At 45.2% G+C, this 13,601-nt stretch overlaps 1 protein-coding gene across 1 annotated transcript; it reads left to right on the top strand.

Annotated features, from left to right (window-relative positions):
- Positions 1 to 596: 596 nt before the first annotated feature.
- Positions 597 to 1,610, top strand: LOC138949956 (galactoside alpha-(1,2)-fucosyltransferase 2-like). Its single transcript, XM_070321740.1, has one exon. It carries the CDS (start codon positions 597 to 599, stop codon positions 1,608 to 1,610), a length of 1,014 nt encoding a protein of 337 aa, XP_070177841.1.
- Positions 1,611 to 13,601: the final 11,991 nt, after the last annotated feature.

The following is a 13,601-nucleotide window of genomic DNA, read 5'->3' as shown; positions in this document are numbered from 1 at the left end:
TTTGTTTTACAGGGTTGTTGGTTGGTTGTTGTTTTAACTTCCCTTCTTCGTTTTACAGGGTTGTTGGTTGGTTGTTGTTATAACTTCCCTTCTTTGTTTTACAGGGTTATTGGTTGTTGTTATAACTTCCCTTCTTCGTTTTACGGGTTTGTTGGTTGTTGTTTTAACTTCCCTTCTTCGTTTTACAGGGTTGTTGGTTGGTTGTTGTTATAACTTCCCTTCTTTGTTTTACAGTGTTGTTGGTTGGTTGTTGTTATAACTTCCCTTCTTTGTTTTACAGGGTTGTTGGTTGGTTGTTGTTATAACTTCCCTTCTTCGTTTTACAGGGTTTTTGGTTGGTTGTTGTTATAACTTCCCTTCCTTGTTTTGCAGGGTTGTTGGTTGGTTGTTGTTATAACTTCCCTTCCTTGTTTTGCAGGGTTTTGGTTGGTTATTGTTATAACTTCCCTTCTTCGTTTTACAGGGTTTTTGGTTGGTTATTGTTATAACTTCCCTTCTTCGTTTTACAGGGTTGTTGGTTGGTTGTTGTTATAACTTCCCTTCAATATTTTTCAGGGCTTTTTGTGGCTGTGTGTGTGGCCGGCCTTGTGTTCGCCATGTATCTGCATCAGCACACATCCGTCCCCCTCTTCTTCACGTCGCCGTCATCGTCATCTTCGGAAAGATATCAGGTGTTTCCATTGTCCGCAAAGCCCGCTGTCTCCTCTTATTCACGATCACCCTTACCCACCTCCTCATCATTGACGGAGCATTCATCACAAGCAGCACACTCTACCAACAACTTCACAAGAGTGCTCTGCGTTAACTTCGCTGGTCGGCTTGGCAACGAACTTTTCGAGTACGCCAGCACCTTAGGCTTGGCCTTGACCCTCAAGAGAACACCAGTGTTCTTAGGAAGTCACCAATTACGCTTCGCACTGAAGACATTCTCCGACACATCAGACAGTTCGTCCAGGTTTAAACACCGCTGCAAGAACTCTGCCAGAGCCCAAGAAGTATCCTGCTGCACGTTTACAGAAAGGTTCACCCGCTTGAATTCGAGCCAGGATTTCACCGTAGGATCATGCCTCCAGTCGTACAGATACTTCCAACACCACGAAGCAGAAATCCGCAAAGCCGTGACCTTCACCGACGAGGTTCGCAACGAGTCTGAATGCGTGGTCCGGGAACTCCGACAGAAGCACAACGCCTCCACTCTGATAGGCGTGCATGTGCGTCGTGGAGACATGGCACACGAGCACAACAAAAAGATGGGCTTCCCCCAGGTGTCCCCAGACTTCCTCAACAGATCCATGGCGTTCTTCCGCAGCCGCTACCCTGACTGTGTCTTTGTGGTGGGCAGCGACAGCCTGCAGTGGTGCAAGGACAACGTTCCTAGCGGTTACCACGTGCATTACTTGACAGGACATTCCCCGGCCGTGGACATGAGTGTCCTGTCTTCCATGGACCACACTGTGATCACTTTCGGGACTTTTTCTTGGTGGATAGGGTTTTTAAACGCTGGCACCACTGTCTTCATGAAGGATTTCATTGTCAACGGAACATTCCTCGCTAGACAGTTTAATCCGGGCGGTAGGGACTATGTGTACCCGGGCTGGATACCTGTATGACTTCATTTAGTGTGGAGATCACATGAATACACACACACACACACACACACACACACACACACACACACACACACACACACACACACACACACACCACACACACACACACACACACACACACACACACACACGTGTCTACTTTAACATTGTTAACTATTTGCTGTGTATTCCTGTCCATACTTTGTGAATATTTTAAAATTGTCATTGACATTTTGCACTGGTGTTCTATCTGGACGTTGGATCTGCGTTGCTAAAACACTTGTCCTCAGTTCATCTGCTGTACACACCATGAACTCGTCCAAGGTTGTTGTTTAACCTACTTAAGAGCATGCTTTTCACTCGCATACGACTCGACTCCTTTCCATAACAAGTTAATGTGGGTGCATATTTGTGCATGTAGGTGTGTGAGAGAGAGAGAGAGAGAGAGAGAGAGAGAGAGAGAGAGAGAGAGAGAGACAGAGAGAGAGAGAGAGAGAGAGAGAGAGAGAGAGAGAGTGAAACTGAAACTAAAAACAAGAAAGGTAAGTTGTTGGAACGTTGTTAATGAATTACGTTACAATCACAGATATTTTGACCCAGCGGTCTTTTAAGTGAACAGACAAGCAGACAAACAAATATTCACACAAAACTTATCTTGATAGAATCAATTTTCGCCCACTCGCCAGGAAGCGGAGCGATTGAATGAATGGCGAGTGGACGAAAACTGATTCTATGAAGATAAGTTTTGTGTGAATATTTGTTTGTCTGTTCACTTAAAAGACCGCTGGGTCGACATATTTGTGACTGTAGTGTAATTTTGTCAATAGCAACATTCCAAGAACTTACCTTTTTTTCTGAATTTTGGAACGTTGGCAGTCTCTTTGTTGTTGGATTTGAAACTAAAACTGAAACTGAACTTTATTACCAAAGGATAGAGGTTTTAGGCAAAGCCTAATCTTACAATCTTGGGGTGTAGGGGGCTCTGGATAGGGGTAGCACATTTGGTGTCTGGCTTGCTGCACTCCTAGAGAGGACGGGCATCATTGGTCCTCATCCATCCTCCAATCACTCACGTGCTGGCTCCTAGCGCCACACCCCGGGACCTCGCCTCAGCAGGCGTGCCGAACCGCGTGAAAGCTTACAAAATTTCACCAGCGTCTTAAAGGCTGACATATAGTCCTATTTAATTAGTTTAATTACTTCCAGGGCTTTTCCCATCGTTGCGGGGATGTATAAATTAAGCTTCCTGCAAAGTTTTAGGTTTGAAGTCCTTACCAATTACGAGAAATAATTAATTCTTTATTGCATTGTTTAGCAACAGTTCTCCAGGTCTTGGGCTATTTTTAGACCGTTGACGTCACTTCGTGACGTTTCGTAAACCAAAGATGGCGTCGGAGACAGTCAAAGCATCGGTTGCGTACAATGGCAAAAAAGATAGAAGTAAACCCGTCTAAAGCTGTCAAGGCCACTAAATCTGCTGAGAAGAGAAAGTGGACTCCTTGCTTAATCACCACGCAGCACCAGCGCTGGGTCGCGCTGAAAGAAAAATTGTTTTCGTCAGAGGCCCATCGCTTCAAATTGAGAACCAAGTAAAAAGGGGATACTGAACTCGCCAAAGTTTTGCTGGACACGTGAGTACATAGGCATATTAGAAAATTAGATGAACTTGTAGCTTGTCAGCCTGTGGCCTTATTCTTGCGAATATGTGCTGTGAGAGATCGTATATTTCCGCCTGCGCAATTTCCGGAAAACATCCACTTTCACTTTGAGACTGTTCTGTTTACATTCGACACTATCAACACCACTTTGCAATACTGAAATAATTTGTTCTGTGTTCGAAAGCTACAGCCAATCGTTATTATATCCCCTTAGGTACAGTTTTATAACATTGTTGGCACATGTAAACAATATGAATTAATTAATGAAAGCTACGAATATGGCAGCCTTTAAGTTCATCTGGGAGACGTTTAGCTTAGTTATCTCGGTTCTGAAAGCTTACAACATTTCAATGGCGTCTTAAGTTCATCTGGGAGAAGTTTAGCTTAGTTATCTCGGTACTGAAAGCTTACAACATTTCAATGGCGTCTTAAGTTCATCTGGGAGAAGTTTAGCTTAGTTATCTCGGTACTGAAAGCTTACAACATTTCAATGGCGTCTTAAGTTCATACGGGGACGTTGTGATCACAATTAACGAAAATAGGTTAATTAGGTTCTACGATTGAAATTTGTGAAATCTATTCCATCTTATTCGTTACAGATTCTTGATTTCAAAAACATATAGATATAATATGTTTCTATCAAAAACAAGTTCAGAAAGTTAAAACGAAATGCGCGCTTTCCTGCTTAGCTCAATACATTACTGTGCTATACTGGCTTGTCATTTCACTTCGAGGTGCACGTGAAAAGTGAGCGATTTCCTTGCCGCGGGGGTTGACGGAGCTGTATTGCCTTGGTTAAAAAAAATTGACTAAATGTTGTATTTTCACCTTACGCGACTTGTTTAACATTTATAAAACATATTATTATAATATTAGTTCTTCTAATGGGCGAGGGCTGGAGAAAAAAATCTTATGCCATTACCCTCGTTAATAAAGAATTTGTCTTGTCTTGTCCCTCTCTCTCTCTCCCCCTCTCTCACTCCCTTTCTCTCCCTCTCTCCCCCCCTCTCTCTCTCTCTCTCTCTCTCTCTCTCTCTCTCTCTCTCTCTCTCTCTCTCGCATTCAGTAACAAAGATAACTATAACAGAACTGCAAACGGGGTTGATGCTGTTTATATTACACATCATTGGTCCAACAAGTTTTAATTGATTATTTGACGACCTTTTATTACAATATTAGATAATAGATGTCAATTTGTAAAGCTGACCTGTTTTTCGTTATACTGTCAGTTACTGGTTTTGGTTCTACTGTCGTTGTTACTGGTTTTGGTTCTACTGTCGTTGTTACTGGTTTTGGTTCTACTGTCGTTGTTACTGGTTTTGGTTCTGCAGTCGTTGTTACTGGTTTCAGTTCTGCAGTCGTTGTTACTGGATTTGGTTCTGCTGTCGTTGTTACTGGTTTTGGTTCTACTGTCGTTGTTACTGGTTTTGGTTCTACTGTCGTTGTTACTGGTTTTGGTTCTACTGTAGTTGTTACTGGTTTTGGTTCTACTGTCGTTGTTACTGGTTTTGGTTCTACTGTCGTTGTTACTGGTTTTGGTTCTACTGTCGTTGTTATTGGTTTTGGTTCTACTGTCGTTGTTACTGGTTTTGGGTCTGCAGTCGTTGTTACTGGTTTCAGTTCTGCAGTCGTTGTTACTGGATTTGGTTCTGCTGTCGTTGTTACTGGTTTTGGTTCTACTGTCGTTGTTACTGGTTTTGGTTCTACTGTCGTTGTTACTGGTTTTGGTTCTACTGTCGTTGTTATTGGTTTTGGTTCTACTGTCGTTGTTACTGGTTTTGGGTCTGCAGTCGTTGTTACTGGTTTCAGTTCTGCAGTCGTTGTTACTGGATTTGGTTCTGCTGTCGTTGTTACTGGTTTTGGTTCTACTGTCGTTGTTACTGGTTTTGGTTCTACTGTCGTTGTTATTGGTTTTGGTTCTACTGTCGTTGTTACTGGTTTTGGGTCTGCAGTCGTTGTTACTGGTTTCAGTTCTGCAGTCGTTGTTACTGGATTTGGTTCTGCTGTCGTTGTTACTGGTTTTGGTTCTACTGTCGTTGTTACTGGCTTTGGTTCTAGTGTCGCTGTTACTGGTTTTGGTTCTGGTGTCGTTGTTACTGGTTTTGGTTCTAGTGTCGTTGTTACTGGTTATGGTTCTACTTCTAGTGTCGCTGTTACTGGTTTTGGTTCTACTGTTGTTGTTACTGGTTTTGGTTCTAGTGTCGTTGTTACTGCTCCCATGGGGTCGCCTTCACGCGGCGGGAGTGTTTCCACAGAGCTACCCCACCCCTTTACTTCTCTTCTTTTGTCTTATTTCTGCCTTACCAGTCCTTTCACCTATATTTCCTTCCAAGAAAACTCTCCCTACTATTCCCTGCAGATTTCCAATTCTTTTCTTGTTGTCTTATTTCTATCTGACTGGATCCATCACCTTTATTTCACTTACCAAAAGTCTTCTTTTCCACATCCTTATTTCTCTGCACCCCGCATGTCGTGAGAGGCGACTAGCGGATTATGTTTCTCCGTTTACCCTTGTTTAGTGGTTCTTGTATAGAATATAGTCATTGTTTGTAAAGATTTTAGTCAAGCAGTATGTAAGAAATGTTTAGTCCTTTGTACTGGAAACTTGCATTCTCCCAGTAAGGTCATATATTGTACTACGTTGCAAGCCCCTGGAGCAATTTTTTGATTAGTGCTTTTGTGAACAAGAAACACTTAACAAGTGGCTCTATCCCATCTCCCCCCTTTCCCCTATCCCATCTCCCCCCTTTCCTTCGTCGCGATATAACCTTCGTGGTTGAAAACGACGTTAAACACCAAATAAAGAAAGAAAGAAAAGAAAGTCGTTGTTACTGGTTTTGGTTCTATGGTCGTTGTTGCTGGGTTTGTCCCTGCGGTCGCTGTTACTGGTTGTTGTTGAACCGTCACTGTTTCTGGTTCCAGTTCTGCAGTCGATGTTACCGGTTTCAGTTCTACAATAACTTTTACTGGTTCAAGTTTTATATTCGCTGATACTGGTTTTGGTTCTGCAGTCGCTTTTACCGATGTCAGTTCTGCAGTCGATGTTACCGATTTTAGTTCTGCAGTCGAAGTTACCGGTTTCAGTTCTGCAATCACTTTTACTAGTTTCAGTTTCACAGTTAAGTTGCTATAACTGGTTTCAGTTCTGCAGTCGATGTAACAGGTTTCAGTTCAACAGTCGATGTAACTGGTTTCAGTTCTGCAGTCGATGTAGGCTAACTGGTTTCAGTTCGACATTCCTTGTTACTGGTTTCAGTTCGACATTCCTTGTTACTGGTTTCAGTTCGACATTCCTTGTTACTGGTTTCAGTTCGACATTCCTTGTTACTGGTTTCAGTTCGACATTCCGTGTTACTGGTTTCAGTTCGACATTCCTTGTTACTGGTTTCAGTTCGACATTCCTTGTTACTGGTTTCAGTTCGACATTCCTTGTTACTGGTTTCAGTTCGACATTCCTTGTTACTGGCTGCTTTTGAAGACCCACAGGTTTCACTGTGAGTAGAAACACGCATGAATTTCACACGATTGCTACGTAATATGAAAGAGTTAGTTTTGTATTAAACACGTTGAACACAATATACAATTTTTAATCGGGGTAGTACCAAAATAATGCAAGTCCAATCTTTATAAAATTACGAGGCCCTAATTTAACTGAAGCAACGGTTTTTGTGTGGTTATAATCGAACCGTTTATATAACGACCACCCAAGGGAACAACGAAAAGATGTCCATACCTATAATGTTCCGGTAATGTGAGTTATGATGATGATGATTGATGTCGATGGACATATGGAACAGTGATAAAGACCGGCACGGTTGGCCTAGTGGTAAGGCTTCCGCCCCGTGATCGGGAGGTCGTGGGTTCGAACCCCGGCCGGGTCATACCTGAGACTTTAAAATTGGCAATCTAGTGGCTGCTCCGCCTGGCGTCTGGCATTATGGGGTTAGTGCTAGGACTGGTTGGTCCGGTGTCAGAATAATGTGACTGGGTGAGACATGAAGCCTGTGCTGCGACTTCTGTCTTGTGTGTGGCGCACGTTATATGTCAAAGCAGCACCGCCCTGATATGGCCCTTCGTGGTCGGCTGGGCGTTAAGCAAACAAACAAACAAACAAACAAACAGTGATAAAGGTGGATTTGGTGTTGACGGTTTATTGAGTCATAAGCACGACGCCATGATGATAGCAAAAGTAAGGGACATAATCCCTGGGAAAACACCGAGTTGTTTCCCTTGCATTAATAATTATGGTCGTTATGAAAAGGCGAAGTCAATCACTTTTGGGGGGAACCTTTGGGAGTTTCGTTGTGGGCAAGTCGTCGTTATCAAGAGGTGGTCGCTAGAGCATGCTTTACTGTATACGTTCAAGGAAAAACATGGCAACACTGTTATTCAAAAAGACTCGTTGGTGGTACTTATCAAAAAACAAGATAAAATGAATAGTGTTCAAAAGAATATTAGTAACAAAGCACACAGGCTCTACACAAATAGATAAACTGTATGTAAGCCTATATATTTTCTCTATCACTTATGTACATACATTTGTATTTCGGTTTGTTTCCTTCTTTCTACATTCAGTCAGGTAATGCCTTAATGTTTTAACGAGCGTGGAGAGCGAGGTTTGTCTCCCTATGTAGGGGTGTGTGTGTGTGTGTGTGTGTTTGTGTGTGTGTGTGTGTGTGTGTGTGTGTGTGAGTGTGTGTGCGTATGTGTGTGTGTGTGGGTGTATGTGTGTGAGTGTGTGTGCGTATGTGTGTGTCCGTGTGTGTGAGTGTGTGTGCGTATGTGTGTGTGTGTGTGTGTGTGTGTGTGCGTGTGTGTATGTGTGTGTGTCTGCGTGTGTGTATGTGTGTGTGTCTCTCTGTGTGTGTGTGTGTGTGGGTGTGTGTGTGTGTGTGTGGGGGTGTGTTTGGAAGATGAGAAAAAGCGTACGTAGTGTTCCAGAGCATTCAATTGACTGAATGGTTAATCACGCTTTGATGAACAGCGTTCTTGGTTTTTTTTCTCATCTTGCCTATTCTCGTTTGCATTTTGGCCTTGCTATCTCGCTTTTATCTCATTTTATCTCACCCCTATCTTGTTTTCTCACGCTTATCTCATCTTAAATCACTTACAACCTTCTGTGGCAAGAGCTAACATGATGAAAGATATCCAATTCCACATGACGGCTGTCAGCATCTTCGACGTCATGGACACGTACTTACCAAGTTTTCTGCCAATCAACTACACAAACAAACAAATACAGGCCCACAAATCAAACCAACCAACAAGCACACACACAAACAACCCAAAAAACAAACAACAACAAAGAAAAGAAAACAAACCCCGTTCATAAAAAATACACGCACGCACGCACGCGCACACGCATGCACGCACGCATGCACGCACGCACACACATACATGCGCGTGCACACACACACACACACACACACGTACGCATGCACGCACGCATGCACGCACGCACGCATGCACGCACGCACGCACATACACACACACATATACACACACACACACACACACACCAAATAAAATCCTCAAAATGTCCCTCTATGCACAGACATCACCTAGTCTGTTCATTTTAGATATTTAACTGAAATGGAGGAATAATCGTATCTTACTTTAAAACCTCACATCTTGTATGGTGAACCGAACTGTGCGCTTGTAAATGAGATTTAGCTGCGTTTACTTCGGACAAGCTTTTCACAACATCCGGAGCATGTTCCACATTTAAATTTCAGCTCGGCCTTATCCTGCGATCGCAACGAACAACTAACTATGATGTGTATACTATGCATCGTGTGCTAAATCAGAAGCGTGGAACATGCTCCGAATGTTGTGAAAAGCTTGTCCGATGTAAGGGGACTAACTCTTACTCTTCCAGACAGCTGAAAATCCTGAAAGAGTTATTTTCCAAAATCGTCTATTCAGATATACGTACGTCACAGTAGCATTTAGCAACGATTGTTGTCTATTGCGTATCTCCTTTGTCAAATGCAAAGACTGATATGTCGAAATTCTTGTAGATGTTTCGTTTTGTCTATAATAGACAGATCTAGATGTGGAACTTTTCAGCACGTGTACGGGAACGTGTACAGGTGACGTCATCAAATCTAGTTATTACGTCACGCGTTTAATTGCCAAGATCTGCAGTCTTGGTGGTGGGAGCAAAACAACGTATGCATTTGGAACATTGGAGAAAACAAATGAGTCACGGGTGACGCAATATCTACACGTACACGTACAGGTCTATGCTACACGTTCGATCATCTAGAACTCTGCAATGTCTATAATTAAACGTACCTTTTGTTTTTGACCATAGAAAAGTAGTTTGTATCCTTACCCAAAAATGTGCTGAACTGGCTGGTCAATACTGAATCTGTACCTGGCACATCTTGTATTTATACATGTACATTGCTAAGCCTACACACGGTCTTTTCTGGAGGCGTAGACCAGGTGTGCAGAAATTAACTTTTGCAAAACAACACTATTGTACACGATGTTTTATGGTGAAGATGAATCATGAAATTATGAAAATCTACACATTTACGTGCGGTAAAATAATTTACTTTTTAAAGCTGATTCCCAGAAAAAAAAAGAAAAAAAAAAGAAAAAAAACTTTTTATGACGCAGTTCTGGTGATAACAGTTTAAAGAGCTCAATTTACTATTACTTATTTAATTGCCTTGAAATGTAATGCCTTTTATATATATTATGTGTCAAAACGCCACGTGTAGATGCCTAAGATAAAACTAATAAAACGCAATTTCGATTACTGTATTCGTTTTTGTTTTTTTGATTATTTTTATGTGGTTATATTTTTTCATATTATTTGATATTTTTTCAAGCGGCTACGTTTTCAGTAGAAATACACGATTGTTATATGTCCTTTTCTTTTGTGATTTATGCTCCTGTGATGAATGTGATTTTGTGTTCAACAGCAGATGGGTGATTGTTTGTAAGAGGGGAGTCACACATACTCGACGCACGGCCAGCGCACTGAATAAATCGCAATTTTGGCCAGTGCGTTGTCGTTCGTCAATATGCGTTACTCGTTCGTCGAGCGCGCTGGACCAACGCTATTCATTCGTTGTCATTCGCTGTACCGTGTGCGTTCGGATTTTTGAGTATGTACAAAAATGTGCGCGGAGCTCGACGCATGAATGTACACGCCAGAAGGACGCCAGGCACGCGCAGAGCGCGCTAGACCAACGCCATGACACGCACAAAGCGCGCTAGACCAACGCCATGACACACGCAGAGCGCGCTAGACCAACGCCATGACACACGCAGAGCGCGCTAGACCAACGCCATGACACACGCAGAGCGCGCTAGACCAACGCCATGACACACGCAGAGCGCGCTAGACCAACGCCATGACACACGCAGAGCGCGCTAGACCAACGCCATGACACGCACAAAGCGCGCTAGACCAACGCCATGACACACGCAGAGCGCGCTAGACCAACGCCATGACACACGCAGAGCGCGCTAGACCAACGCCATGACACACGCGGAGCACACACAGTTTATTCGTTGTCAACGCACTAGCTTCTACAGTGGAACTCTCCTTTTACGATCTCAACAAATCTGAAAAAACAGGTCTTAAAAAGGACAGAGTCTTAAAATGGGGGTAAATCTACAGAGGATTTGAACCGAAAATCTTAAAACCAAAGGTCTTAAAAGCCGGGGAGGAAGTCTTATATTGAGGGGTCTTTACACGGGGGTTGCACTGTACCAAGGGTCTTTACACGGGGGTTGCACTGTACCAGGGGTCTTTACACGGGGGTTTCACTGTACCAGGGGTCTTTACACGGGGGTCGCACTGTACCAAGGGTCCTTACACGGGGGTTGCACTGTACCAAGGGTCTTTACACGGGGGTCGCACTGTACCAAGGGTCTTTACACGGGGGTTGGACTGTACCAAGGGTCTTTACACGGGGGTTGCACTGTACCAAGGGTCTTTACACGGGGGTTGCACTGTACCAAGGGTCTTTACACGGGGGTTGCACTGTACCAAGGGTCTTTACACGGGGGTTGCACTGTACCAAGGGTCTTTACACGGGGGTTGCACTGTACCAAGGGTCTTTACACGGGGGTTGCACTGTACCAATGGTCTTTACACGGGGGTTGCACTGTACCAGGGGTCTTTACACGGGGGTTGCACTGTACCAGGGGTCTTTACACGGGGGTTGCACTGTACCAAAGGTCTTTACACGGGGGTTGCACTGTACCAAGGGTCTTTACACGGGGGTTACACTGTACCAAGAGTCTTTACACGGGGGTTGCACTGTACCAAGGGTCTTTACACGGGGGTCGCACTGTACCAAGGGTCTTTACACGGGGGTTGCACTGTACCAAGAGTCTTTACACGGGGGTCGCACTGTTCCAAGGGTCTTTACACGGGGGTTGCACTGTACCAAGGGTCTTTACACGGGGGTTTCACTGTACCAGGGGTCTTTACACGGGGGTTGCACTGTACCAGGGGTCTTTACACGGGGGTTGCACTGTACCTGGGGTCTTTACACGGGGGTTGCACTGTACCAAGGGTCTTTACACGGGGGTCGCACTGTACCAAGGGTCTTTACACGGGGATTGCACTGTACCAAGGGTCTTTACACGGGGGTTGCACTGTACCAAGGGTCTTTACACGGGGGTTGCACTGTACCAAGGGTCTTTACACGGGGGTTGCACTGTACCAAGGGTCTTTACACGGGGGTTGCACTGTACCAAGGGTCTTTACACGGGGGTTGCACTGTACCAAGGGTCTTTACACGGGGGTTGCACTGTACCAAGGGTCTTTACACGGGGGTTGCACTGTACCAAGGGTCTTTACACGGGGGTTGCACTGTACCCAGGGTCTTTACACGGGGGTTGCACTGTACCAAGGGTCTTTACACGGGGGTCGCACTGTACCAAGGGTCTTTACACGGGGGTTGCACTGTACCATGGGTCTTTACACGGGGGTTGTACTGTACCAAGGGTCTTTACACGGGGGTTGGACTGTACCAAGGGTCTTTACACGGGGGTTGCATTGTACCAGGGGTCTTTACACGGGGGTCGCACTGTACCAAGGGTCTTTACACGGGGGTCGCACTGTACCAAGGGTCTTTACACGGGGGTCGCACTGTACCAAGGGTCTTTACACGGGGGTTGCACTGTACCATGGGTCTTTACACGGGGGTTGTACTGTACCAAGGGTCTTTACACGGGGGTTGCACTGTACCAAGGGTCTTTACACGGGGGTTGCACTGTACCAAGGGTCTTTACACGGGGGTTGCACTGTACCAAGGGTCTTTACACGGGGGTTGCACTGTACCAAGGGTCTTTACACGGGGGTTGCACTGTACCAAGGGTCTTTACACGGGGGTTGCACTGTACCAAGGGTCTTTACACGGGGGTTGCACTGTACCAAGGGTCTTTACACGGGGGTTGCACTGTACCAAGGGTCTTTACACGGGGGTTGTACTGTACCAAGGGTCTTTACACGGGGGTTGCACTGTACCAAGGGTCTTTACACGGGGGTTGCACTGTACCAAGGGTCTTTACACGGGGGTTGCACTGTACCAAGGGTCTTTACACGGGGGTTGCACTGTACCAAGGGTCTTTACACGGGGGTTGCACTGTACCAAGGGTCTTTACACGGGGGTTGCACTGTACCAAGGGTCTTTACACGGGGGTTGCACTGTACCAAGGGTCTTTACACGGGGGTTGCACTGTACCAATGGTCTTTACACGGGGGTTGCACTGTACCAAGGGTCTTTACACGGGGATCGCACTGTACCAATGGTCTTTACACGGGGGTTGCACTGTACCAAGGGTCTTTACACGGGGGTTGCACTGTACCAGGGGTCTTTACACGGGGGTTTCACTGTACCAGGGGTCTTTACACGGGGGTTGCACTGTACCATGGGTCTTTACACGGGGGTTGCACTGTACCAATGGTCTTTACACGGGGGTTGCACTGTACCAAGGGTCTTTACACGGGGATCGCACTGTACCAATGGTCTTTACACGGGGGTTGCACTGTACCAAGGGTCTTTACACGGGGGTTGCACTGTACCAAGGGTCTTTACACGGGGGTTGCACTGTACCAAGGGTCTTTACACGGGGGTTGCACTGTACCAAGGGTCTTTACACGGGGGTTGCACTGTACCAAGGGTCTTTACACGGGGGTTGCACTGTACCAAGGGTCTTTACACGGGGGTTGCACTGTACCAAGGGTCTTTACACGGGGGTTGCACTGTACCAAGGGTCTTTACACGGGGGTTGCACTGTACCAAGGGTCTTTACACGGGGGTTGCACTGTACCAAGGGTCTTTACACGGGGGTTGCACTGTACCAAGGGTCTTTACACGGG

This window comes from Littorina saxatilis, linkage group LG16, assembly GCF_037325665.1.
Source record: "Littorina saxatilis isolate snail1 linkage group LG16, US_GU_Lsax_2.0, whole genome shotgun sequence".
Taxonomy (NCBI): Eukaryota; Metazoa; Mollusca; class Gastropoda; order Littorinimorpha; family Littorinidae; genus Littorina; species Littorina saxatilis.
Note: the sequence above shows the minus strand (reverse complement) of the source record. Positions and strands in the feature narration are given on the sequence as shown.